General features: G+C 40.4%; 2 protein-coding genes, 1 long non-coding RNA gene and 2 pseudogenes across 5 annotated transcripts; 3 read left to right on the forward strand and 2 right to left on the reverse strand.

Annotated features, from left to right (window-relative positions):
- The first annotated feature begins 656 nt into the window (after positions 1-656).
- LOC103714723 (auxin-responsive protein IAA4) lies at positions 657-2,729 on the forward strand. Of its 2 annotated transcripts, none has more exons than XM_008802095.6 (4): positions 657-1,043; positions 1,918-2,087; positions 2,217-2,316; positions 2,419-2,729. In XM_008802095.6, exons 1-4 carry the CDS (start codon positions 874-876, stop codon positions 2,471-2,473), a joined length of 495 nt encoding a protein of 164 aa, XP_008800317.1. In that variant the 5' UTR covers positions 657-873; the 3' UTR covers positions 2,474-2,729. The 2 variants fall into 2 exon arrangements, with proteins under 2 accessions (XP_008800317.1, XP_008800316.1); XM_008802094.6 differs by having other exon boundaries at positions 668-1,043; positions 1,876-2,087.
- Positions 2,730-7,078: 4,349 nt separating this feature from the next.
- LOC103714741 (putative pentatricopeptide repeat-containing protein At5g52630 pseudogene) lies at positions 7,079-9,965 on the reverse strand (annotated as a pseudogene). Its single transcript, XR_015974844.2, has one exon. The product of XR_015974844.2 is annotated as a putative pentatricopeptide repeat-containing protein At5g52630 pseudogene (transcript).
- A 4,124-nt stretch (positions 9,966-14,089) lies between these two features.
- LOC103714742 (Chitinase family protein) lies at positions 14,090-15,475 on the reverse strand. The gene is made up of 3 exons (XM_008802118.6): positions 15,131-15,475; positions 14,803-14,959; positions 14,090-14,621 (listed from the first exon to the last, which is right to left on the reverse strand). The coding sequence occupies exons 1-3, from the start codon at positions 15,465-15,467 to the stop codon at positions 14,255-14,257; spliced, it is 861 nt and encodes a 286-aa protein (XP_008800340.3). The 5' UTR covers positions 15,468-15,475; the 3' UTR covers positions 14,090-14,254.
- A 2,378-nt stretch (positions 15,476-17,853) lies between these two features.
- LOC103714743 (agamous-like MADS-box protein AGL80 pseudogene) lies at positions 17,854-18,601 on the forward strand (annotated as a pseudogene).
- A 4,494-nt stretch (positions 18,602-23,095) lies between these two features.
- Positions 23,096-25,194, forward strand: LOC103714724 (uncharacterized). Its single transcript, XR_605265.6, has 3 exons — positions 23,096-23,404; positions 23,935-24,041; positions 25,010-25,194. It is a non-coding gene; the product is annotated as an uncharacterized LOC103714724 (long non-coding RNA).
- Positions 25,195-25,820: the final 626 nt, after the last annotated feature.

Here is a 25,820-nt window from a genome sequence, read left to right on the forward strand (position 1 = left end):
TGGAGGACTATCTATTTCGATACTTAGATAGATGCCAATTTTCTCGGCATCGAAGAACTCTGATGTTAGGTCTTGATGTTGATGTTTGAAGGATAATCTAAATTTGTTCCGCGGGATTATTGGTGGAATATTATGTTTGCCTGTTTATTTTACAACCAACTGCCTTTATTAATTCTATTCCCCTCTTATAATCCAATCTACCTATAAATTAACCCTGTAAACTTTCTTACATCAGTAAAAGCCAGGTGGCTTTGCCTCCCTCTTCATCAATATATATATATATATATATATATATATATATATATATATATATATATATATATATATATATATATATATATGTAGTGTGTAGTGTGGACACATTCCCTCTATGATCTATAATCTTAATACACGCCATAACCACCCAACATGCTCATAGATATGGAAGGCTTTCATTAAGAAGTAGAATGTATCACCTATAGTTTATTCAAGTGTCCATAGACTGCTCAGCATGATAGTGTGAAGTGTGGGCATTCATGGTCTCTCCAAGCAATAGAATACATAAAGTAGGGGAAAATTGTGGGGAGGGCCAATGGGCCAACCAACCAACCAAAAGCCTAACAAGCTGTCACCCCAACACCCCATTGGCCAAGCTTGTTCCAGGCCTATCCCTTCCATTCTGCCACGTGTGCAAAGTGCAGCCTATTCGATGGACAGCCAGAACTCATATACCTCCTAGTAGTCTGTTGCAAGGAAGCCCTTATTCCACATTCTTCTGCTGTCTATCTCCATCCATCTAAGTTGTTCTCCTATCTTTCTCGCTCCTATCTTCTACAACAGACAAAAGAGGGTGGCATCATTCTCTCTCTCTTTCTGTGTGGGTGTGTGGTTACAATGGGACGAGGAAAGGAGAGTTCGCCTTCTTCATCCATTGACAGCAGCAGCCACCCTGCTCTCTCCACTGCATCTTCTCTCTCTCAGCCAAGGAGAGACTTGAGCACAGATCTAAGGCTGGGACTTAGCCTGTCAACCTCCTCTCCGCAGGATAGTTCATCCAGTGCAAGGTACAGCACTCCTAAAGAAAACTACGCCAATTGTTTCTTTTCATTTACTTTTCCTTTTCTTCTTGTCTCCCTCTTCCTTCTTTTTTTTTTTTTTTAATTTATTAGCTTACACGCTTTAAAAAAAATATCCATGTGCTCTCTTCCTTCTTTTCCGTTTCATTAGAACTCGAAGCCTTACGAATTTCATTTAATCTTTATATCCCCTTTCTCTATTGCCTGGAAATTCAGAAATGGGATCATGTATTTCTCTATATATCGAGCTTTCCTTTCCAAATCATAGACTTCATTCATCTTTTCTTTTTTGAGAGAAAAGTTACGTCATCCAACTTAATCAATCTTGTTTTCCGTTTCCGTACTTGATTTCTGGTTTTCCTTTCTTTCTTATTGGCAGTAGTCTTTTGTGTTTTTTTGACAGGTTTGGATTCTTAAGCTAATATTTTCCTTTTCTTTCCCCCCCCTTCTAGTCGAACTGTAAACTATAGCATTATGTCCTTGTTTAATTACTTCATTGATTTTTCGAAAAAGAAATTGGGAATGCTATCTTCCTGGTTCCAACCCAGAACATCTCCCCAGTCGGTTTCTTTTCTTTCTTTTCATTCCTTGCCTTGCTTTCTTTTTAATCTAGAGTCACCTTTTGTAATTATTTTCCTCATTTACGTGCCTTCTTTCAACTCTTCCAATAGTTAATTTGTTTCCACCTTGGATACTTGACTGATCAAGTCCTTAATTCGTGTTCCATCGACTCCAGATTAATAATTATCTATATCTATAGATTAGCTTATTCAATTTTCTCTTCTTTTTTCTTTTTCCTTCTCTATTTGTTGGTCATCAGGGGCCAACTATCTGATTGGCCACCGATCAAACCGCTTCTTAGGAGCACACTGACAGAAAAAGGACGTCAGATTCAGAGGCAATCAGCGACATTCTTCGTCAAGGTTTACATGGAGGGGATTCCAATTGGCAGGAAATTGGATCTATTAGCACTTGATGGCTATGATGGCCTAATAACGACACTTCGTCGCATGTTTAGGACCTCCATTATGTGTAAGCACCCACACGGGCAGCTTGTATATATTAATATTTGCAGCATCAAATTGTTCACTGCATTTGTACATCCGCACATATGGTATTTAATTAGCCGTAGAATTACCATCTTCGTTATCTCTTGATCAGGCCCTGATATTGCCCGAGTGCCTACCAATAACAAGGATCATGTGCTGACCTATGAAGACAAGGAAGGAGACTGGATGATGGTGGGGGATGTCCCATGGGAGTATGATTCCTGCCAACTTTATTCTTCCCTCCATCCTTCTATTTGCCATTGCTTGCTTTTCTTCCTCCTCTCTCCTAAGTCCCTTACATTTGGTTTGAGCAGGATGTTCTTGACCACTGTCAAGAGAATGAAAATCGCCAGAGCTGATAAATGCTAGCGTCGCGCCCACCGACTCCATTTTTGTCTTGGAGGAACACAGGAGGGAATAGTAGGTTGGTTTAAGATGATGTACAGCCATATAGAAATGAGATATCTTTCTTGAGCTTTTCTTTTCTGGTTGTTTCGTTTGCCATAATACGTGTGAGCCATGGTCGAAAACTTCGTCGCAGAGAGACCCATCAAACTCGATGGGGGCTACAGAGACGTGTAAAGCTACAAAATGTTTTTAAGGTGGAAGCCTGCTTAATTTCTTCCTTCTTCGTGCCTTTTTTTTTTTTTTTCTTTCATGTGTTTTTGTTTGAAGAATTGGATGCGGTCCTTCTGCAACTCTGTCATCTCGTCGATTCGTATTTAACCAATCTGTTGAGCAAAAGAAACTCTAACTATTCATGAATTATGAGACCTTGGTTTGGCAAGCAGAAACTTTGAATCGATATATTATTTATCGTCAAGATTTGAACAATAAACTTCAGCCCTCCTTTCCCGTGAAAAATAGGGAAAAGGAAAAAAAAAAAAAGATTCGAACGATAAGCTTCGGATGGTATATATGCATGGCACTCAACTTATGATATCGATGAAGTTAATCTAGGAGTGGTTTTGCATTAGAAGAGCTAAACTAATGGAAGTGTAACAGATAAGAGAATATACCCATCCAAATTTACTAAATAGAAAAGAAAGCTGCAAGCACGTCGCCGATGCAAATGACTGATAAAAAATACGGCAAACCAAACATAAGAAGCTAGGATAGCTAACAATATGGTTCCAGCTTGCATTTGAAATAGAAATTAAGACTTCTTCCAAACCAACAACAAGAAGAAGAATAGATGATGAAGGAGCTAACTGATAGATTTGTCGAAATAGCAGACTTTCATCCATCTGGACTCAACCGTGTCATACGCTCCAAACAAGTGGCTTTTGTCGCTTTTGTTTCTTGAGGTAACATTTGTCGCTTTTGCTGTCCACAACATTATTTGTTGGGTGCAAATCTTCCCCTTTAAGCATCTAGTGGGCCATGCTGTCATCATTATGCTTCTGAAGCATACAAGGAATAATCCATATAGAGTTGATCATCATTTGTTTGCACCCTCCTCGGCTGTAAGTATGCAACTTCAACTTCCTTGCATAGAAGTTGGAAAAAAATATTTATTCTTGGATTCTTCTATTCCTAGATTTTGAGAGCAAGATGCAACTACCATCCCTGCCTTGTGTCATCAGAGTAGACTCCCCGAGTTTAATATGGTTCTTACACCTCTGTAGCCCATGGACTTGAGCTGAAAGCGGAAAGCACAAATGAAGTCAGCATAGGAATCACCTCGTCAGGCAGCCACTCTTTGTTTGCAGAAGGAATGAGAGCATTATGAGAGCTGAAAGTATGAACTATAAGATTCCATACACAGAAGATTTGATCCATTTGGTGGGTCCGAAAACATTTTACAGAAAGCATAGTAAAAGGGTGTAGTTGTTTGCTAACACACTTAATCCATTCGAATCGGCCCCATACTTTACAATTCAAGTTGAAAGAATTTCCTACAGATTGAGTATATGAGACCTATTGATCGATCGGTTGAAGGAACGATAGCAAACTAGACGATACTAGCGCCTAAACCTCACCAATCACAAAAATATGCCACCTAGCCACGCTATCATCGCATTTGAGGGTTCAATATTTAGTTCCTGGGATCTTGTAAGCATCATGTAAGACCTCCTAGGTTTAGGACTGTTAATGGCCCAGCCCAATTGAAAAGCCTGATGAGGTGATACTCACAAAATGGGCCTGAGCTCAAATCTGTAGGTCCTGAAGTCCAACTGGACCCAGAACATAAAGAAAGAAAACACCTTTTAGCTTGACTGGGGCCAGACTGGACATGATCCTGAGTTTTTGAGTTTCATTTCATACAATAAAAGATTTCTGTGTCTTTGTGTGTGTGTGCATATATAGATGAAACATTTCAATGTTATAAGTCAAGGTCATTTGTGACTATGTCTATGCTTTGACCGTCAGCCATTTATATCCATAGATAATTGGTTCCCCTCATATAGACCACATGCTATTGAGGATAGATTCTCCACCGTGCATGCCGGTCACCACTATGTCATCCATCTTGGAAATGGAGAGCTCTCGCTCATCTCGGAAATTGAGATGCCAAATATGTGGAATGGTTGCCAAAAATATGAGATAGAAGGTTATGCGAGAGCCCTCTGTTTCCATCATAGCAATCCAAGTACGTAACAAAAGTTGTACTGCAGAGGATCAGGACTCCGTTTTTTTGTATAGTAGGTTGCAAGTCTAAAGTGTTTCTTTCAGTAAAGAGAAAAAAAACAGAGTGAGCAAAAATAGTCGCCATGGAGTATGAATAATTCTGTTTTTTCTGTCTACCAGAAATCAAGTTTTAACTATAATTTTCTTGTTATGTTTTTTCTAAGGAATTCTTTTTTCCTAAAGAAACAACCATGTTCTTTTCCACAGTGAGGGAAAGGCGCCTTGGACTCGCTAAGCTTAGTTGGCCAAAAAGGAAGTGCCTCAGGTAAGATTTGATGTCCAAAGCTTTCTACCTTGAGGTTCAGACCCACATAAAATTTTAGCATAACTGGAAACCATGGTAACTGTTAAGACAAATTTCACAGAAGTATCTAGTAGAAAATTGAGAGAGAATCCAAGTAAAAAGACTCATGAGGGTAATTATTGTGCAAAGACAACAACAAGCATACTATTCCAAGTTTCACATCAGGAGGCTCAGGGAATCCAAACTGATGTATAATGTGAGGCCGAACAAGGCAATGCATACTGGCTGTGTCAATCATTGCATGCCATCACCATCCTACACCCATCTATTTCTCATGGTGACATTTTGTGGTCCTATAGACCAGTTCTCTGCACGTCTGTGGGGGTAATTATATTACATATATACCTTTGTATCGCTTAACAATTATACAAATTTTCAACCTTGTCATATCCACCTTAATGGAATAACTTAGTTAATCATGAGTATCAAATTCCTGATGAAATACTTTTCTGTGAATCAGGAAAAAAGGGTGGTACTTGTATGAGCCCAGTGTTGATATTCTGTCAAATGAAGAAGTTGGAGCTCTTGATGCAAGAGAAGAGCTGAATGCTCTTGGAGTGTATTAACTGCATATATGGAATGTGCCTGTGGAGAAGTGTTGTTTGGATTGGCAAGTAGGACATTGGATATCAATGTATGCTGTCGAAGAAGCTCTTTCTCCGTCTATCCTCTACAGTTCTGTAAATGAAGTTAGGAAAGATGGATGCCTTCTTCACAATTCAGTCTCAACGATCTGATTCTCTCTCTATTTATCAATCTTTTTTTTCCCCCAACTCTCTTTAAGTCTGCAAATGTAGGGTGGTGAAGGATAGTTGGCTGCCGTGTCACTTGGGGAGAAGACTTTTTGGCATGCCACCTGCACATGGCCATGGGTTTAGTTGAGAAATAATGACTTCAAAATCAATTAGGTACAACATTACCATTCCTTTCACCCTCTGCAGATCTCTTTTCACACACACATACACACACACACACACACAAAAATAGAAGCAAGGAAGGGAGACACTACCTGTTGGAATTACCTAGAATTGCAGACTCAGGGAAACACCCCCAGAATACAAAACCTCGATTTTCCATTTGGAGGGTTGTGATCATAGAGTCAATGCCTACGGATCTAGAAGGATCACCAAACTCGATATGGACTACTTTGGCCACTACGAGCAGAGATAGACAGAGTTTACAAGCAAAATCCGCCACATCGGAAAACCGAGTCATAGGCCAAACTTCTGAAAGCTATAACTTGGTCATACGATGTTCGATTGAGATAATATTTTTTTTAAAAAAAAATCAAATAATTTTTCGAGATCTACGATGATGCCCGCCTTTTAGGAGGTAGCATCCTTAGCAATCGAATCCAAATTCCATCATTTAGAGCCTGAAACGGACCAATTTTCGAGTAAGAATTTGATTGGGCATAGATTTCCATCCGAGAAGAATCAGATGAAGCAACAAAAAACAGAGTTGATATATAAGTCGAGGTCTACCTCCTCGAGATTTTTAGCTTCTTCTATAAGATTTCTACTAAAGATGTCTATTTTAGAGAAAAGAGTTCAACCCAAATTATGCATTATAAATAAAGAGTATGTACCTCATTTTTTTTAATTGTTAATGAAAGAAAAGGAAACATAAAGTCTAACTTTCAAAATTCTTCTATTTTCTTTCAATTATCTTCTGAGAGATTCGAGTTGAGCGAATTGAAGAAAATCTTTTTTCTTTCCGATTGGATCACCCACTGCACTACTAAGTATAGGATATTGGTAAAAGTTTATCATGCACTTCAGTAATCTGCTCAAATTTTCAAGCCTGGATTGGTGCTTATTTTTGTGATATTCTATCTTAGATAGCTTAAAGAAAAAACAAGGCTGAGAAAGAAGACTGGCTTCCAAACACGCTATTCCCATGGCTGAACTGCATGGATAATGATATCAAGAAATCCGAAGCACCTGGACACCATAGGCTGAAGGATGTCCTCCAATTTGAGCTTCAGAAGGAGATACTGTTTTTATATGACTTTAGATTCATAAATGAACTCTGGAATGTCATAAAGAAAACTGTTGTTTGTAAGAAAGATTCCCTTCTGCCAAATTGGGCAGTTGGCTGTGAATATAAATGGCTTACATAATAGTCAATTTTACAGGGTTATATGGGGTGGATAATGTCAGAATCCTAACCCATTATAATGATGTTCCACTGGTGGATAATTGTTGCCTGCTTGAAATTAGCTAAGAATACTTGGAAGAAGAGTAACTTTGAGGGCAGAAGTCTGGGTACGGAAAAACATCAGATTGTGATGTCTAGAATGTAATAGTCCTCATTGCACCCTATCCAGCCACCTCTATTCTTTAGAGCGATCCGGTCTTGCTTCCTTTTGTTACTTCTTGCCCAGATATGAACTTGTTGCATGCTGAATCGCAGGACGATCTACTTTTCATCCCCCAATTATGGCTTCTTGGCATCACATTCAGAATCACTTCTTTTTTCACCAGTAATCCCCGCAAGAACATGATCCACCGGCAAACCGATGAAAGCGGTTGGTATCTCTCAATACAATCTCCCGGCTGAAGATCCCAGAAGCAAGCTTCATAACAGTATGACAATCTCCACAAGTCCTCAGGTTCTTCTTTATCCGGATTGGTGCATCCATGGGCAAACTTATCAGCCCGAATGCCAGTGCCAGCCTCTCACTATGATACCACAAGCTCTGCTCCTTGTACTCTCCCACATCATTGACAGCAAACTGGATGTCAGCAACATATCCCTTCACCCTCACCAGCTCCTCCATCCTTCGCAACATCTCATAAGTCTCCCGTGTCCTCGGATGGGATTGGTCATGCACTGTAAACACGTATGTCTTGTTCTTGACATCAATCCAGCTGCAACCGGTCTCCTTCCTCACCCCGTTGTACCCCATCAATCTCCTGACCTCCTTGGCCTCCTCCAGCCTCCCATGTCTCGCATACAGGTTTGCAAGAAGCACATAGTTTCCAGGGTTATCTGGTTCGATCTCGAATAGTCTCCGAGCAACTTCTTTTCCCAATTCCAGATTTCCGCTCTTACCACAAGCTCCAAGCAGAGCTCCCCATACCGAAGCATCAGGCTTGATCGGCATCGTATCAATGAACTGCTTCGCTTCAGCCAAACGGCCAGCCCGGGCAAGCATATCAACCATGCAAGCATAATGCTCTTTCCCCGGTGCCATATTGTGAACCTGAGACATTGACGTGAAGTATCTGAATCCCTGTTCTATAAGCCCGCTGTGGCTGCAAGCTGAAAGAATGCAAACAAATGTTACGTAATCCGGTTCCATGCCCTCTTCCAACATCCTGTCAAACAATTCGATGACACGGTTAGCATGCCCATGCTGCTGGAAGGCTGCAATCATGGCTGTCCACGATACCACATTTTGATGGTGTTTCATCTCCTGAAACGATCGATATGCATCATCCAAGCTACCACATTTGGCATACATGGTTATCAAGGAGCTCCCGGCGCACTGGTTGTTACCGAACCCGGTTTTTATGATCAGGGTGTGAATTGCAGCCCCCTGGCCCCATGCTGCTAGGCTGGCTGAAGCATGGAGGACGGTCGAAAAGGAAGCCTCATCAGGGAGAATTTCTTCTCTCATCATCGCCTGGAAACAGCTGCAAGCTTCTTCAAAGTGATCATTTTGGACCCAACCCGTCATCATGGTATTCCAAGCGACAACATCTCTCTCATTCATAATATCAAACAACCCCGAAGCCTCTTCAAAGCGCCCACATTTGCTGTACATATCGATTAGCGAGTTCTTGACATAAGCTACCGACTCCAATCCAAGCTTAACCACATGCGCATGCACTCGCCCGCCGAAACCCAGTCCGCCAGAGTTTGCACAGGCACTCAAAACACTAGAAATGCTCACTTGATCCGGGCTCGCCGATCCATCCACGAGCAATGCTCGGAACATCCATACTGCCTCGTCATAAAGCTTGTTTCTCACAAACCCCACTATAATGGCATTCCACGAGACAAGGTTTCTCCGAGGCATTTCATCAAACACCCTTTTGGATGCATGCATATCGCCGCATTTGGCATACGTATCAGCCAACGCACTCGCAACAAAGACGTCGGCGTCGACGCCGTGCTTGCATGCAAGCCCATGCACCTGCGAACCATGCAAGACGGAGCGGGTTTCGGCGCAAGCAGGGAGCACGGCGGAAAAGGTGTAGGGGTTGGGGCCGAGGCCTTCCCTCTTTAAATGGGCAAAGAGGGAGAGGGCCTCAAATGGTTGGTGGGATTGGGCCAAGTGGGTGATGAGGGAGGTCCAGGTGACTACGTTGCTGTGTTCTCGGGTGGTTTTGAAGGTGAGGAGGGCTTGGGGGAGCTGGCCGGACTTGGCGTAGAGGTTGATGAGCTGGGTGTGGAGGAGGGGGATGGGGAGGGAGTTGGTGGTGATGAGCTGGGCGTGGATTTGGGTGGCATGCTTTGGGTTGGGACGGTTGCTTGTGGTCGTGGTTAGGAGGGTGTGGAGGTGGGTGGCGTTGTGGTGGTGATGGACTTCGTGGGAGGTGCATCTTAGCTGAGGGCTTGGGGGATGGAAGAATGGGATGCTTGAGGAATGGGTTTTGGAGGGGTTTAAGGGGGACAATGGGACTCTCATAATGCCTGCCCTTGGCATGACACACTGTAATTAGAGGTAAGGATATAGATTGGGGGAATATATATAATTATGGGCGGTGGCGGCATGTATGACCCCCCTCTGAAATAGAAAGCTTTGGTGGAGCATAAAAATCATAGTCGGCTGTTCTTGGTTTTTACTTAGATCTCCGGTTATCTACTTTGATTTTTGGTCATTTACTCCGTGTCACAACCCAGGACTTTAACCAAAAACTCATTCCGTTCAAGTTCAAGTCCTGACATCCTCGTCTGACTAAAAGTTCAAATCTATTCAAATCTAATCACAAACATCACGGCCCGTAATCAGCCTCCATAAATCTGTATTGTAGTGTCCCCTAGTTCGCATAGGCTATGAGCCGAATTTACTCTGATAACATTGGTAATAATTCAGGACCTCACCCAAAATAGCTAGTCGAAAGGTATTATTTGGATTTCTTGATCTTGTATAAGTATCTAAGATTTATCCAGCGAATAACTGATGTGGAATTAAACACATGCTCGCATGGATCCTCACACTCAGCTCCTCTTCAATAATGTTCTAGAAAACTATATTCTATTCTAGTTTACCTCCTCTAAACATTGTTCTAACCAAGGTCCGCTGTACCGGTACCGGTCGGCGTACCGGTGGCGGCCGAACCGGTACGTATCGGTCCCATATCGTTCTCCAACGATAAACTACCGGTACCGAATTTTACGTTGATCTGGTACCGATCCCAGGCCGGACCGGTACGTACCGGCCCGTGCGCAGACCATGGTTCTAACCCTGCATCTTTCATTTTTCTGACTAAATTTGCTTCCGTTTGCTGATTTTTTTTTTTCAGCCTTATTTGGCTTTGTATGAATCTACTTGCTCTTTATGAGTAGTAAAATTTGGATGGCTATGCCTCTTGTTACATCGGATTAAAAAAAAAAATTTATTGCATTGTTGTCTCCTTGGTGGCTTAGAACTTGGCACACTACCACCCTACCAATGGACGCTCTAGGAATTCACGTAAATTATTGCATATAAAGTTTCATTTTTAGTAGCTTGATAGTCTATCATATATCATCTTATAGCATATTGTTCTGCAATTAGTTGATATATGGGAAAAATATAAAACATGAGGTTGTTGTATGAAGTGAAGGTTTGGCTTCATATAAAACTGATCAAATCGATCCTTTCATATGCTGATTATAGGTTTGAACCCAAAAACAGCACATTAGTTGCTAATTTGGTCCAAACGAAGGAGGTTCCAAGTTCTTTGAAACTTGAACGTGGTTCTCCCAGTACTTGGATGTGGTATACTCCAAGTACTCAGTCTTCCATCCCCTCCCCTAAATAAAAAGAATAAGAAAAAGAAAGAAAGCGTTGATTACTGATTAAATGGCCAGGAGAAATTAAATGGAGATTTTTTTTTCTTGATTAAGCCAATGGTCATACGACCTTGTTTGTGTGGAATTTGATATCTGTTCATCTGTTGCATCTTAAATGCTTCCACTTCGAGGTTGACAGCATTGCTATGTGTAAGTGGGTCAAACTCTCTCTCTGTGTGTGTGTGTGTGTATCAGAAAAAGGATTAACATTGCTACGTCTAGAACCTAAGCTATTTAATTTAATTTCACTACTGGTCCCAAAAGAAATAACGGGGTATTAAAGATTTGACCTAACGCCTTTGAATGCTATATTGATGTTGGCCAAGATTGCAATGCCTCCATATCTTTTGATCTTTACCATTATTCTCATCTTTCCATTCAAGTCAGGATTGCCACGATCATGCTTCTTGAAAATCTCTCGATGAAATGTGCATCATGCCGACAAATAGAATTACCAATTTATTGCTATGAGCAACTCGAGCATAGCTTAATCTTGGCTCAAAATAAGCTATATCAAACTTGATTCAAATATGTATAGTTAAACCAAGCTTGAACCTTATTCGCAGACTCACAATATGTTAAACTAAATGTAGTGACTGGCCTTTCATCTTTCAATTGAAAAGGAACAAGTGAGTATAGAATTGATGAGCTTGAATAGCTTTTTAGTGAGCTTGCACTGAGCCTATTATAAGCTCAAACTGATTTCAACTTAGATTTAAGACTATTGCTTCTCAAAAAACAAAAAAAAAGGCTATCGAACTTATCAAAATAGATTTATCTTTAATTTAATTCAAAAATAAGCTTAATAATATAATAAATGAGCTAATCTTAGTCTCAAACTTCATGCATCAAAAAAAGTTATAGGTGAAGTTTGATCACATTCAATCTCAAATAGCTCAAGCTCAATTACACCTCTTACAGCACCCTAGATGATAATTAATGCGCCATGCTTTTGCTTACGGTGACATGGAGTGATCAAGCACCAACGTAAAAGCTAAATCAAGATTTTAAATAATACGTTATGCATTATGATGGATCTCCACCATAACTGCTATCTACCATTATAACAGTTATAATAGCCACTATTTGCCTCAATGGTAACATTTCAAACTTTTTAATATTAATGAGAATAATAGCAATATTATACTATTATAATGAGTGTAATGAGTATCATCAAAATATTATAATTAATAAAATCGACAATAACAGAAAAATAATGGCATTATCTTTTTCTTTTACTTTTCATTGAACAAAAGATATTTTTAGCCCGTACAATCATTTGACCCAAAAAAAATAATGCAAAAAAATAAATGTAAAATAGTATTTTATTTGGAGAAAGAAGTAAGGTAAAATAATGGATTGCTATAACCAATGTTAGATGAAAGACTGCAATCTTTTTTGATTCAGTTGATTGTACTCACATCCATCGCATGTGAACCGCCGTTATATCAAAAAAAAAAAAAAAAACTGCTATTTTTTCTCTCATTATCCTATATGCATATATGAAATAATGAGGTTGGCTGAGACCAGCTATAATGCCGTTATTTAGAACCTATCATAAATAAGTCAATATATGCTAACTATTTAAAAATGAGGGATTTCAACTGTCCATATGCTACGCACAATTGGTCAAATTGCCTCACATGCACCGATTCGAGCATCTTTGGCTTACTATAAAAGACTTCATCATCCATAACCTCGCGTGAAGCCATCATGTGCCCCTTATATGTATGGCCATTTTACTCTTCATGGACATGGTCGGTCGGTCTCCAATGTTTTATTGACACCATAACTTATTCTATTCCAATGTAGATCGATCTCGTACGAAACATATTAATCTTGCTAATAGTTAAGGCAACCAATATTTTATCCAAATTTGCTTAGATAAAAATTATTTAGAAGCACAAGAATTATTATTAAATGGATATCATTTGCTATTAGAATAATGCTGCACTTGTGAAAAAAAGTTTGCTCCTTCGATTAAAGCATGTAAAGAATACTATCCTAAGAACATAATTCACCTTCTAGTATGGATGTATGGTGATAACGTTCTAAAGGTACAACAATCCGTTCAGCCCAATCCTCCTTCAACAAGCATGATCATCTGGAAGGTTAGATCCGATCGACTTCTTTAATTATCCAAATAAAAGATTGCAAAAAAAATAGTGAATAAGTAGAAAAAAGTGGGAAGAGCTTTCTGTATTTTGGACTTAGGAGCAGAGAGACCCAAGGCGACCCACTTGGAATGCCGCTGAGACCCAGAAACCTATTAAACTCATGAACGTCTCACCCATGATTGCAGCACTTTGGGAAGAGCAGCAAGCCACATCCTTCATAAATATGGGATTTGAAAAATCTTTATTTTCTCAATGAAAAGGCACCATGCGTCCTGCTCGGCGATCTTCATTAAAGAGGCCTTTCTGAAAAAGCTACTTCTGTAACCCGAGCAAGATAGCTCAGCTCGGTTACAGAAAGAAGGGGGGCAAATGACACGCCTCTCTCCAAAATAATTTTGGATATATATCAGTAAACTATATTAATTTTATTTTTTTATCAAAATGCTCGATCATAATTATATCTCTTTGTAATATAGCGCACAAAAAGAACCTAATCGTGCGAAGAAAACAAGAGCCCCCTCACGAACCCTAACGCAGGAAGGCTCCCTCCCTCCCCCCGATCGGTGGTGCTTCTCAAGGCTACCTCCTCTTCTGACGAAGTGGCCATCTCCGTAGCCATAGTTTCTCTGAAGGGCCCACCTAACGCATGAGACGGCAAGCTATCGCACTGGCCTCACTAAATCGCCGCCATCATGTAATACACGGGCGTCTGTCATTGAGAGGGTAAGCCTTGTTCCACCATTAATTAATGCGGTTTCTAAAGTTTTAATTAGGTGACATCAAAATTTATACAATCAGGAACCTCTAGCTTGCACAGCAACTCCAGTCTCAGCCAGCTATCGGACTTAAGAAGTCCAAAAAATAAATAAATACGTACGTAGACCGAAGCTATATGTATCCCATAATTATGACATAGTTCAAGCCTTACATAACTCACATCACCTAAGATTTATTATTTCTTTAAAATTATTGATCATATATATTGGCTTTTGGCCTTTTTTTTCTTTTGGCTGATCGGGCCATTGAAAACCATTCAGGATTATTTATCGAAGAATCAAAGACAAAAGGACCAAAAATTCCAATGACTAGCTAGAAGGGCTTTTGATTGGCACAATCCAAGTTGGGCCCCACATCCACGTCGAACAACTGGGCGTATCTCTTGTAGTAACCGATCCGGTCGTTGACCCGGCTGTCGTCCGGAATTCCGCATTCCAGCCCACCATTTATTATGTTCGTCACCAGCCCAAACCCGGCGGTCCGGTTCGCCTCCCGGTCCGCCGCCGTGGGCCGGTACCGGCCCACCATCACGTCGTGGCACGACGGCTTCGGCTTCCGTTCCGTCATCCAGAACCACAACGCCGTCTTGAATGCGATCGCCGAATTATTCGCTACGATCTCCGGATTTTTCAGCCCATCAAATCCCAAGGCTCGGCCAGCTGGGCCATAGTTGTAGTTCCTGCCAGGGTCCAACATCTCGAGCATCAGATAGATATCATAGCCAACCATCTTTGGAGTGTCCCAAAATGTGGAAACGACCCTTCATCCTTGGGTCTATAGGTTTGGATTTTAACTACTTAGTTGAGATGAATGATCCCTGAATGGCAAACGTTTTTAAGGAGGATAATAATTTATCTTACCATGAGAGCTGGATGGGTCCTCTTCCCTTGTAGGACTTGCCAGGATAGCAAGGCCATTCCTGGTTCGTGGAGTCGCAGTAGTTGCTCTGTGGGCTCACCTCTTCCTTGAAGCACAGACCCCAAGCATAAGGGCCATCCGGTGCCGTTGCCCACCCTCCTAACGGATACGCAAATCAACCAACCATGTACGCGTTAATTAATCAGATCATCATATATATCCACTTGTTCCCATGGATAACGCTACGAGCCTTCCTATATGACCGTACATGCGTATTTATGCATGTACACATGCATGTATGTATGAAGCTCTAAGTGCTAATGTATATACCTGTTGTCTCGTGGGAGATTTGAGCGAGAAATGCAGCAACCTCGCGCTTTCGGGTAGCTCCGTCCCCAGTGTTGCCAAACCGGGGGAAGCACTTGGTTGCTTGAACAAAAGAGAAGTAGGTGTAGAACCCTTTAGCAGGGCAAGCACTATCATCCTTGTGGAGAAATATAGAGTTGAAGAGCTCCTCGGAGATGATTGATGATATAGGGGAGCCATAACTAGGATCGTAGCGAGCCTCGGCATGGGAGAGAAAGGAAAGAATGGAAGAAGAGAAGAAGAGGAGGAAGGATAGGATAAGAGGAGAAGAGATAGAGCTGCTAACAATAGCACAAGCCATGGCTTTGAATGGATAAATGACTTCTTCATGAGAGATGCGTATATATAGCTCTCTTGCACAATATTTTATCATAGATTTTTTTTTTTTGCATTTTATGCGTGTTGAAGAAAAGAAGGTACGGGAGGGCATTGCAAGTAAACGCCAAAGGGGGCGGTCAACTTTGACGATTAGGTAGGAGTTGACGATTTCAAACAGCCTAGATCGAGTTGGGCTTCAGTGCTCATCCCACTACCTTGAAGGGGTCATGGAAAACGGGAGGCGACAAGAATCCCGGCGTAGTTACCTCGAGCGTGGCGTGCGCGAACCTCAAGCTAATTTGCCATGGTCGTTGAGAACAAGCACCAGATGGCAATTTGTTCTTTTATTATAGCAGCCTTCAATAACGGATTTGCTTTAATTAATTTATCTACGTATATCTTTAAAATATCAGAGCTATAAGAATTGTGTGATACAATTTATCATTCAACAGCTAAAATTAATGAGGTCGAAGATGTTAGAGGATGCATCTTTGCTACGTTTGGAAGCAAACTCTCGATTGGAAGCTCACCAGGTTGCTGGACATCCAATCATATCCCATCTTTGATTAGAAAGCAAGCTGATCAGCTCAAATCGTGCCCTATGCCTAATACAAGCGTGAGCCAAAAATGATTTGGTTGAACCGAGCATGAATTGACTTCTCTTTTTATCTCTTATAATTAATAGCTTAGGGCCTAGCATGCCAGAAATGAGAAATGAGAGCTTCATCTTGGATCAGGACTGTGGCCATTGTGCTTGCCGGCCGGCCGGCAGTACTATTTATTGGTTACGGACAAATGATTTGCTAATAGTTGGTATAGAAAATGTCATTGGTGATGACCATGTCAAATGGTTTGAGGTGCTGACCCTCTCTTTTCCCATCAGCCAAAGATGTAGGACTAGTGGGTGCTGTAGTGCAGATGTCGACACAGCGCACCGTCTTTGCGTGGTTCTCCTCATGAGATCTCGGCATTTTCAATATATGTTTGCACGACTAATAAAGGTGTCAAATTGACGTAATGGTGATGACTTTTGGTCCACCGTCACCTTGCACGATCTTTCAAGTATGAGGCGCGCCTAGGTTGGAATTTGGTTAGCTTCGTTTGCTCGACGACCCAGATCTCCATAGTTGCACAAAAATGTACATTTTAATTCCCCCAGATCAGAAGAAAAAAGTAGAGAGAAAGAAAAATTATTAGATGATGGAACATGCACGCCATGGATTTATCCGCTAATCTCTACTTTTCGAGAAATTTTTAAATGAACCTGATGGACCAGGTTCAGTGGACTGGACCAATCCAAATCCTCACCCCTGTTTTGATGATTGGATTGGTCTTTCGGATCTGGTCTACCTAATAATTTTTTCTATTTTTTAGAAACCCATAAATGATGTGTATAATGAGGGCTAGATATTTCTAGCAAAAACTCTAACTGGGGAAAATCCAAACTTCATCCTAAAACTATGAAACCGTAACTTACATTGGCTTCTTGAAATTAAAAGTTCAATTAGGTAATTCTGATGCCATGGCAACAGGATGCTAGTGTGGATCTGCACGCATGAAATTTAATCCTACAGCACTCATACCAGCTCGGAGCACTGCAATTAGGACAGGCCGATGGATTTAGCTCCCTGCCCCTATGATTAATTGGAGTATCAACACCTTCAGATCACCATCAAAAAGAATATTGTTGGGTTTTGAGAGAAAAATGAATTTGTTGTTTACGGCATAGGGATTTCATCTTCCATGTGACTAATCTCAAAGGGATTCTCAATCTTTTCTACAGTAGTTAAGTTTAATTGGTCATTTAATTTTGGCAAAATTGACCATCAATTAATTAGCAGAAGCAAAAATAAGGCAAGTGAGATCAAATTGGAATGGGAAGAATTCCGAAAAATTATCTTCTAAATTTTCCAGCACGTGCTTCTTGTAGACCCTCTCAAACGACTAGGAAGACCGGATTCAATCAATAACGGGATTCTTGGGCCCGGGATTCGGATGATGCATGTCTCGACTAAAGGCAAGATACAGCATCTCACAAGTCTTAAACCCACTTAATTATATCATTTAAAAGATTATGAGTTGATTATTCGCTGTTAAGATACGTGTCTAATCAAGTCTTAAACATTCTTAATTATATCGCTTAAAGGATTACTGGCAGATCATGGGCTGTCCTGTGATCCCACGGTTAAAGCCTACCTTTATGATGGTAATACCACCAAATCCTCCCAATGATTTCTTTACCTTGATGAGCCCATCATCATCCAGTCAAATCTAAATTGCACCGAATCCCTGCCATCACTCTTCATATCCCCGGTTTTCTTCTATAAATGCCATGCAAATCTCACCCTACCATTCCCACACCACAACTTCCACGCCATGGCCAGGAAGAAGGTGAACCTGGCATGGATTGCCAACGACTCCACCAGGAGGGCCACCTTCAAGAAGAGGAGGAAGGGCTTGATGAAGAAGGTGAGCGAGCTGGCGACGCTTTGCGACGTGAAGGCTTGCGTGGTCGTGTACGGCCCTCAGGAGCCCCAACCGGAGGTGTGGCCCTCGGTCCCCGAGGTGACGAGGGTCCTCGCGCGCTTCAAGAGCATGCCGGAGATGGAGCAGTGCAAGAAGATGATGAACCAGGAAGGATTCCTCCGCCAGTGTGTGACGAAGCTGCAGGAGCAGCTGCGCAAGCATGAGCGCGAAAATCGCGAGCTCCAGACGATGCTGCTCATGTATGAGGGCCTGGCGGGGAGGAGCCTGCGTCATGTCGGCATCGAAGATGCGACGAGCCTCGCATGGATGGTGGAGATGAAGGTGAAGGCGGTGCAGGAGAGGATTGAGCTGGTGAGGGCGCAGATGGCCTCGCGGATGGTCGAGGCGTCGAGCAGCCAGGTGGCGCCGGTGGCCATGGAGGGGACGGGACTGGGACAGGGACCGATGCCGGTGATGAAGGAGAAGACGCCGATGGAGGCGGCGATGGAGGCTCTCCAGAGGCAGAACTGGTTCATGGAGGTGATGAACCCGAATGACAACTTGATCTTCGGTGGTGGGGAGGAGATGGTGCAGCCCTACGTAGACCATACCAACTCATGGCTTGACGCCTGCTACTTCCTTTTGAACTGAGTGCCCCTAGTGATTTCCTTTTCACCCAGGTCCTTTGCTTTTAATTAGTCAGAATAATTGTAGCGTCGCCTCTCCTATATGTGCTTGCTTTTGTGGTTAGGGTATATGTTGGTCCCCTTAATTGTTCCTTGCGTTCTCTTGTGTATAAATAGATAAGGAAATCATGAAATGGTTTCTTCCATGATTAGCTGCATGTGTCCGTCGCTTCACACACCCCCTTTTATTTTTGTGTGTTAAATTGAAGTGATCGAGAAGGATCTAGCATTCTAACTGGATGTCCTCTTTTCCACAAAGAGGTGCTCGAAACGCTAAAGGTCTTTCTTCAAGGAACTAGTGGGTGGTTTCCTTCTAAAAGTTCTCCTATCAGCTGGCCGGTCTCTTCGTTTAGATCCAAAAATGAAGAATATTGCCAAAAAAACTGGTCCAATTGAATCTTTTGACGATCTTAACTAATTTCTTGGTAAAGAAACATTAATCTTAACTATTTCTTTTGGTAAAGAAGCATTAGTATTAATTATTGCTAATACTGACGAAAAATTCGTTTATATTAATGCAAATTAAATATATTCTTATCGACCATGTCCTTGTAAAGAGGTACGGCCGCATCTGTATGTATATCTAAGTTTTTCCGTAGCTAAAATGGCAAACATTGAACCGATTAGTTGTCAGAATGGATGTTCTAATAAACAAATGTTTCATGCATGCAGAATGTACGTCATTATTAGCCGGACCAATATGTATTTTTTCTATTTAATGGTTAGAAAATGTTAATTATTATCTGCTATATTTTATGTTATAATCCAGGGGATGAAGAGATGTTCTAAGACTTAGAGCTGCCAGTAATGGGTAGACAAATTTAGAACATATGAAAAGTCTATTGATGCACTGAAATATAATAATTGAGATGTAAATGAGCATTGATATATAGTTATAATTTATCCAGACCAAAGGAGGGAGAACACACATGATACATAAGCCAAGGATCCACTTAAGTTTATAGACTATGTCATAGGAAGATAGGAAAGAAAGTTGCAATGCACAGCAAAGGGACTCGCTTAAGTCCATATATATGTGTACGTATGCATGTGCATGCATACATACATACCTATCTATGTATGCACGGGCTTGTCTATTTATGTGACATGCTACATACGTATTTATATGTGCAGGTACATATATAGACAAGTGAGTGCGCATGAAGGCATGTACACAAATGCACACATGCGTGCATACATACATATACATATATACGTACATGAATGCGCGCGCGCACACATAGGATCCTCCGTTGATAAAATCATCATTTTTATATATAAGAAATTTAGAGATAGTAGATCACATCTAATAGCTTCGATTATCGATATAGGACTCCAATTATCTAATGTAGACCTGATTAAATCTGAGGAAAGATCTACTCAAATATAGCCACGTTCAACTCTCTCTTTCTATATATATACACACACATATACATATGTACATATATATATACATATATATACATGCATACATGCATATCCCATTAGTTATTTAAGTTGAATTTTTGAAGACTCTTAATTTGCTTATGTGAAAAGTGGATTTTGCATAAAAATCCCCTTAACTATTGATTATGAAAGGCAAGGTTTGATGTATTTTTATAGGAATACACATTAAAGGTCATCTATCAAATTTTCCCCTAAGTTTAACTATGAGATAGGTAATAGCCTAAACAAATTTGTATTGACTATTCAAAATATAGTACCTTAGGTGGTCAATAAATTTATATAATATATTCTAAATGTGTATATTGCCAATCTTGTTCTTACACCTAGGTGCAAATATCCATAACCCCTTTTCTGCACAAAGAAAAAAAATCCAGCCTTTTCTTGCTAGATTAATAACTAAGTATTTTTTATTCAAATTCATTTTTAAAAAATTAAAGATCCTAGGAAATGAATCTTCCCATTAGGCTGAAATCTCAGGTCTTGAAGCATGATCTATCCTTTGATAGGACAATTTTTTCTTCTCTCTCTTTCTAAAAGTTTCTATAACCTTGCAGCACTCTAAGAGTATGCTCACAAAAAATTATTGAAGACTAACTGTTGCACAAATTTTGAAGATTTATTTATCATAAAACAACAACCGGTAACCTATAGAAGACCTTGTGAAAGAAGAATAATAACCTTGTGATATCATTCATCACCGGTTATTCATAGAAAATATGAGATTTGAAGGAAAGTGTTATATTAATTTTTGAGAAATTTAGGCCTCATTTAACTTTACACTTGTCATTAAATATAGAGGAATGCCGGTATTTGGTACATAAGTCCTTTGCAGCATTTCTTCCCTCTTCTTTTTATTCTTTTCATTTGAAAAATAAGAATAACATAAGACTCATTAAGGAGAATGGAGAGAGGAGAGCAAGAGAGAAAATAAAGAACAAAAGAGAATAGGGAAGATGGATAGAAAGAGAGGGTCCTAAGGACCAATTAAAGAGAAAGGAATAGAATAGTGGTAGGAGAGGCTCTAATCCAAGAGAGGGTCCTAAGGACCAATTAAGGGAGGTAATGTCTGGAGATGATAGTTATGTTTTTGGGGTTTTTGAACAAAGACATGTTTTCTTTTTCCTAAATAAGCACCAATAAATGATGAGAGTCAAAGTGTTCCTATACAATTGGGGTTTTTGAGCAAAGATATGTTTTCTTTTTCCTAAATAAGCATCAATAAATGATGAGAGTCAAAGTGTTCCTACACAATCTTGAGATAAAGTTCTCCAAGTGCCCCAAAGCAGTTTGATGGATGAAGGTAGTAAGTCCAAGGTTTTAAATCTTGTAGAGTAAAATCATCCCAATTTTTCCATGGAACTGGGTGCACAACTATCCTGTCTAATCCTGACACTTATGACATAAGTGTCCCATGACATGTTAATCATGATGTTAGAATGATAAAAGGATGGTCCTGTCCTAACAATTAGGATAATAACTCTTCCTAACATTCCATGGGAAGTACTACTAGGATTTGAAGCCATATATGAGTCGATACTGAGGCTATTGAGGAATAATCTCTTTACTAAATTAAAAAATAGGCAATAGAATAGGAAGTAGTTGGGACAGTATGACTGTTATAAACAACACAATTATTTGGTGTTGACTAATTTTGACTATGTAAACTATCCTCTATAAAAAAATATATTCGAAATGGTCAACTAGGAGGAGGACTTTTGTAGTAGTTTATTGGAAACTTATGCACGAAAAATGTACTCTTATGGTTTGCTTCTTTATGCATTGCAAACCTATATAGGGATAGAGAGATTAAATTGTTGCATTTGTCTCTCACTACTTACTTTACGGCTATTTTGTTGTAGATGTGTTGCCAAATCCATCACCCAATAGAGGAACGATTTTTCATTTTTGTATTTTATGGAGTTTGTAACTTGTTGTAATTTTATTCTTTTGTATCCATTTCTGATTATTGTCCAATGATCTTCATTGGCCTTGTGTAATCCAAGGCTACGTAATAGATTATGTGCAATCAAAATTGTATCACCAACTATCATTCACGATGACTTTTAGATTATCGATAAGGCCATTCCAAATTCTCCCCCCCCCCCCCCCCCCTCCTTTTTTAGGAAAGGTTGAGCAAGAAATTATAGGAGTGGTTTTGATTAAGAAAAGAAAATTGTAGACAAAATTTAAAGGCTTGGAGGCCTAAGATTCAACAATATGGGATGGCATAGAAGATGGGGTATAGAAGACCGCTAGTGAATATTTGTTCTATCTAAATTTGAAATGTTTGCAAGAATGGTTGTCTGCATAGGGCTGCCTAATGAGCAAGCTGTTTGTGAGCCAACTTGTATTTGGCTCAAAATTCAGCTCAAAGTGTCTCAATTGATTAACAAAGGAGCAAAGCTAGAATTAGAGTTACATTAGTTGATCTAATTGGCTCAAGTAAACTTGAAATATGAATAAACAAAGAATATATAATATATTATTTATATATTTGGAACTATTTTTGTATCTGTTATTTATAGATTTACATAATTTATATAAAATAGAATATATTTTAAATCTTGCATTAAAATATAATGGGGATTTTGAAGTATATAAATAAAAGCTTTGAAAGATCTCGAGCAAGTACTAAGTCTCCTAAGGCTTTATTGGGATGTCTGTATAGTTTTCCCTAGAGTATTCCATATACAGAGGGAAACAACATTTGCATATGTGGGTGTAAGACTACGTACATTGAACCCTTCCTACATCCCATAGTTGTGGGAGCCTTGTGTACTTGGCCTTATGGTGAAAAATTAGTGGTGAAAGTGAGTAATTCCTTCTTATTGAGGAAGCTCTTGATTATAGAATCCCAAAAATCATGGAATGGCAGAAATCACCTTGTGCATGGAATTCGATGTCCCTATTTTTGTAGATAAGATGATCCAAGAGCTTCCTTAATTGCACAGTTGTCTTCTCTCATACTTTTGTATTTCATCTGTAAAGCCCACATTTTATTGGGCTTGGGGCACTAGTCTGACCCATGAGAAGGGGGAGGAGGGAGACTCCTGATTGGGTCTTCTCCCTCCCCTGTTTCAAACCCATCTTCATCCTCCCGAATCCACCGGAAAAAAAAAATCCAGAGGAAAAGGAGGCTCAAATCTTACCTAAATTGAGCCTTATTCTTGCCTATAAAGACTCCCTTTTCCCTCCTTTCTAGGGCATCAACCAAGAGCCCTTCCATAGGAGGATTGATCGCCAAGCAATCTGTTAGAGGAGATCGGAGTATTCGCCACCGATCTAGCCGGAGGAACTCGCCGGGGAACTCGCCGGAGGCAAGGTGAGCACCCCCTCCTCCTTCTCCTTCATCTTTGGGCCATTACTTCTTTGGGAATATGGTCGGTAAGCCACTGGATTGATGGAGAAACCAAGCAACGGTTCGGTCTTTTCCTTCCCCCATTCGGCCGGCCGTCGCCGGGCGTGGCGCGTGGCCGACCGTCGTCGGGCGTGGCGTGTGGTCGGCACCACGTTGGGGTTGTCGACGACTGGGTCGTCGGCCATGGGTGGCTACCGCCACCAAGCATGCCACGGGGAGAAGATAGAAAGAAGGGGAGAGAGAGAGAGAGGGAGGGAGGAAGGGAGAGCCACTCGGTTCCCTCTCTTCTTTCTTTGCCCTTCTTTCCTCTTTCTGGTCTTTTTTTTCTCTAGTTGGGGTTCTCTCTATAAACTTGGATTTAGAGAGATCATTATTGTTGAGGACCCTGGGTAGTCCTAAGATGCTAGATTTTAGAAGACTCTTTAGAGGATCAAACAGGGGTCTTGGATTGTCAAATATCTTGGATAATTTTTAATATTGACTTGGTTCTGTAGGGAAACAATCTATTGGACGAGAGGGCGTTGAGCAGAGTCCTGCGCATTCCGGTTCATAGATCGCCGTGAGGGTGGGTGATTAGTTTGTCTGAGCTTTTCAACAAAGGGTAAGGATCCTTGTACGCCAATCCTGCATGATATAAATAATTTTTGCACCTATTTATGTATGATGTTTTATGATCCAGATAAGGAAGGTGCAAACTAGTTTTATATTAAATTGTGTTTTGATCATATTCGCTTATGGTTGGTATCATGCATGCGCATATCCTATACCTGCATAATTGGACTAATGAATGTGGTGCTCTAAACTAACCACGTGATATTGGTTGCCCCGTCACGGGCTGGAAACGTGACTGTGGTTAGTCTAAAGCCGGAAATAAAAGAAAAAAAAAAGACAATTGATGTGTGGATGTGAACTCGATTGAATAAACATGGACTTTGGGTTATCTCGTTATTATGGCAGGCCCCATCACAGGCTGAAAATGTCGTACTTTGGCAGGCCCATCACAGGCTAGAAATGTGGAACTATAATGTGCAGGCCCTGTTACAGGCTGAAAATGTGATACTTTGGCATGCCCCCTCACAGGCCAGAAATGTGGAACTATAATGTGCAGGCCCCGCCACAGGCTGAAAATGTGATATTTTGATAGGCCCCATCACAAGCTAGAAATGTGGAACTATAATATGCAGGCCCCGCCACAGGCTGAAAATGTGATAATTTGATAGCCCCACCATAGGCTGAGAAATGTGACCGAGATTTGGCCCAAAGTCAGAAAAATAATTGATCCAGATCAAGTTAATATAGAATGAAAAGAAAAAGCATTGAAAACAGTAATGAAGATTTATGAGCTATCATATGCTATATCATTCTTGTGTGGCTGGTCTTTCAATGATGTTTGATGTACATACTTATATTGATTATTTGAGTCTTTTGGAAACTGTTTATGATTTCATGAAATGTGCATCGATTTGTCATGGTTTTCAAATCTATATTATCATTGTGTTGGTGTAGATATGTAGGGGTTCTTACTGGGCTGTAAAGCTCACCCTCCTTATTTTCGTTTTCTCTTTTCAGAGTTGTAGGATGCATAAACATGGATGGGTTGGGCGCGGAGCGCGAGTATCAAAGTCATTAGCTAGTTAGTTAGTGTATCTTTCTTTAATGTTGATGAACATTTGAAGATCTTGTAATTGAACCAAATTGATTATCTGGACATGTTGGATTTATTTATTTGATTTAAGTAATTAATTAGTTATGGATTTATTGGATTTTTTTGTTTATCTTAGGCCTTGCATGATCTTTAGGGCACTACTCTAGGGCTCATGCGACCGGTCGCGTACCGAACCCGGGTGCTGGGTTCGGGGCGTGACATAATCTGAATCCAATTCATTTTGGTGTTTATCTAGTGGATTATATACAGGCATCCAAGTAGATCTCAAAGCTACCCAAAATGAAAAAAATGAAAAAAAAGGGCCCTACATGAGTTGCCTAAATGAGTTGTGCTAGGATATCTCAATAAATCGGGGGTAGCTCTCTGCTGCCTCCATTTTCCATCAAAAAAAAAAAAACAGAGAGAGAGAGTTGTGCTTGAATAGCTTAGATTCAGCTCAAAATTAAATAAGTTGGAGGGAGCTCGGCTTGTTTATACCCTCTACATCCAAATAGTTCTTTTGAGTTTAGATATATCATGTTTGAACTTGTAATTGCACTTAGCAAAACATCACGTAACTTTACAAAGATAGAGGGAAAGAAAAAAGATACATGAATCATTGTAAGCTTGCATGTTGGCATATGTATCAAGTATCTATAAATTAGGATGCGTAATATGACAAGATTTGGTAAGAATGATACGCTAGAAGCTAGCCCTGTGAAGTAAAAGCTTTTT

The sequence above is a fragment of the Phoenix dactylifera genome, chromosome 2 (assembly GCF_051530095.1).
Source record: "Phoenix dactylifera cultivar Ajwa chromosome 2, Ajwa_hap1_PhDact_Kaust_v1.1, whole genome shotgun sequence".
NCBI classification, from domain to species: Eukaryota; Viridiplantae; Streptophyta; class Magnoliopsida; order Arecales; family Arecaceae; genus Phoenix; species Phoenix dactylifera.